At 43.3% G+C, this 2,521-nt stretch overlaps 1 protein-coding gene across 2 annotated transcripts in view; it reads left to right on the top strand.

The window, feature by feature from the left end:
• LOC119582053 (hunchback-like protein) overlaps nt 1–2,521 on the top strand; it is a 42,484-nt gene that overhangs the window by 3,173 nt on the left and 36,790 nt on the right. The window contains exon 2 of one of the 2 annotated variants that reach the window (XM_037930295.1): nt 1,789–2,515. The exons of the other annotated variant lie outside the window; for it this stretch is intronic. Within the exon in view, the coding sequence (XP_037786223.1) occupies nt 1,789–2,315 (527 nt within the window). The 3' untranslated portion in view covers nt 2,316–2,515. Of the gene's footprint in view, nt 1–1,788; nt 2,516–2,521 lie in introns of those variants that run through there. 2 annotated transcript variants of the gene reach the window in all.

Genomic DNA, 2,521 nt, shown 5'->3' with positions numbered 1-2,521 from the left:
TTCTGTGCACAATAAATGGTTGCAAAAGTGAGAAGCACAAGCTTAATGTTTGTATGTAAATATGAATATATTTTTATATAAACATTGAACTTTATCTGGGAATGGGATGTTTGTTATTTTGTTTGTACTCTTATTTTTTTCCTTTTATATATCAATGTGTTGTTATCTGGATGGTGTTGAAATGCTTATTATATCGAGGACTGGAAAATTCGAAGTGAATTTTTTCTTCTTTACTCTTTTTCGTGACGAATTTTGATTATTAAGAAGGAGTGCTTCCAACTGAAGATGTGTTGTATTGAAGGCTTTGGAGAGGCTAGAGTTAGGGTGTCATGATTGATGCCATGTGTCCTGGCTGATGGTCCTTTCTCTTCTCTTTTGCAGTTGAAAGTTGCAAAAGAAACCCGTGCCCTCTATGCAACTGCACGTTGGACTCTGTGTGGGCGCTCAAGGACCATCTAGCCAGGAGACATGATATGAAAGTGCATAAGTGCGTCTTTTGTGGGGCCAAGTTCCGGGAGGTAGAACAAATGGCCGTGCATATGAGCAAGAGACATGGGGAGAAGTTGGCTGCTGGGGAGGCCAGGGGATTGTCAGGGGCTGTGGCGCCACCTTGAGTCAACTAAAGTGCTCCTCATATTAAATCACCTCAGTAAATCTACAAAAGAAGTTTGCAGGCGAGCTGTGTTATACAGCTGTTCCTACTGTCGTTGTCTTCCGTGAAGGCCGTCGTCCCATTCATACATTCCAGTAGAAGTACACAAGCATTCCGTCTTTACAAGCGGTGCTGATGTAGACCCCAAGAGTCACAACAATGGTGGTGTGGATTGTGCTGCAGAAGACGTAGCCAGTGACGAAGGCTTCTCTCTCTTATTTCAGGTCACACCAACAAACCTGCATGCTACATCTGTGGGAAGGTGATTTCTAATGTGCAAAACCTTTACAAACACATCCGGACAATCCACCAGCGTCAAGTGTCTCGCTGTGATTACTGTGGTTCAGTGTTCCGTAATGCCGAATCGGCTCGTAAGCACGTGCTGAAAATGCACAGAAATGATCTCAGCCAAGGTCGTGGGCTGTCCATGGTGGAGCCCATGGTGGAGCCAGTGGTCTGTGGGGGCTGGACCCCCTCCACATGCACCACCTCTTCACCTCACATTGAACAGCTGCATCAACATTCCATGAAGAGCGAGGACCTCACTTAGTAGGCTCTACTCCAATATTTGCTTGGTATCTTCCTGCTTGTGCTTAGTGAACTTGTCTGAAAGTTTAGTTCCAAACACTTGTTACCATTTGTATGTTTTTTAGAACAAATAATGTATATAGAAATTTATATGAATGTTAACTATTGTGATGTCTTATCTTGAATGTCACATTTATGAACTTATAGGAAGAGGATCACGTACTACTAATACCTGAAGATTAATGGATCATACCTGAATAGCAGATAGCCAGCTTACTCTCCTGTTAGCTGCCAGTGTGATATGTTTGTAGTATGATGATTAGACCCATTAAAGGTGAGAACAACCACTTTGGTTTAATTTTTCCTTCGTACAGTAGCCTTGTGCATCCGTGCATGCCAATACTGATAAGAAAGCCATTGGAATGAAACAAAACATTAAATCAGGATGACTCACAAATGCCCTTGAGACCATTCTCATTATGTAGTTTGCTTGCCATTTCATTGTTTTGTATGAGATCAAAGTCAGTTTCACTTTATATTATTTAGTTAAGCGTGACTTGATGAGTTTGTAGTAGTCTTTTTAAGTGTTCGTTTTTAATTACTTTCAGGTGGTCATCCTGTATTTAATGAATTGTTGTGCGGTGACGGTGGTTACGGGGGGAAGAAGGCGGTACCCACGCCTTGTCCAGTGTGCGGCAAAGTACTCTCCAACGCTTACAATATGCGCGTTCACCTGGAGACACACCAGAACATCACATACAAGTGCATCATCTGTGGCATCATAACACGCACACGTGACACCATGAGGAAGCATCTTTCCAACGTTCACAAGCTGCGTAATGTAGAGCTCAAGAACTCTTTCAAGAAGATTACTGGCAAGCAGCAATCCAGCAGTGGCTCTGCCGACAGCACTTCCCCCAATACAACATCTGCAGCCACCACACCAACCAAAAGTGCCACCACTAAACTAGCTTCCCCTTCCTCTGACCTGAAGCTGTCAGGCATTGCCAGCCCTCTACCTGAGGCAGATCTTGGCCACAGTTCATTTTCTGGCATGGACAACTTGGGGGCCCTAAATTTGGCAAAGGGCAATAATCTGGCATCTATAGTTAGCAAATTGAGTCAGAAACAGTGAAGTTTCGTGAAGAACTGAGGCAGATAAACTGCTTTTTTATGTATTTATAAAGGATGGCCGCCAGTTGCAAAGAGTCCAAAGAAACATTTTCTTAGGATTGCGTGTCAAATTGCATTGAAGTCAGTCACGCTTTCCAAGTTCGCACTTCCTAGTCCATTTGTAGGGCAGTCAGTCAAGGACAAAGCTTGCTATGGCAACTTGGGTTT

This window comes from Penaeus monodon, chromosome 15 (genome assembly GCF_015228065.2).
Source record: "Penaeus monodon isolate SGIC_2016 chromosome 15, NSTDA_Pmon_1, whole genome shotgun sequence".
NCBI lineage: Eukaryota > Metazoa > Arthropoda > Malacostraca > Decapoda > Penaeidae > Penaeus > Penaeus monodon.
The sequence above is the reverse complement of the archived record's forward strand: the minus strand, read 5'-3'. Positions and strand labels throughout refer to the sequence as shown.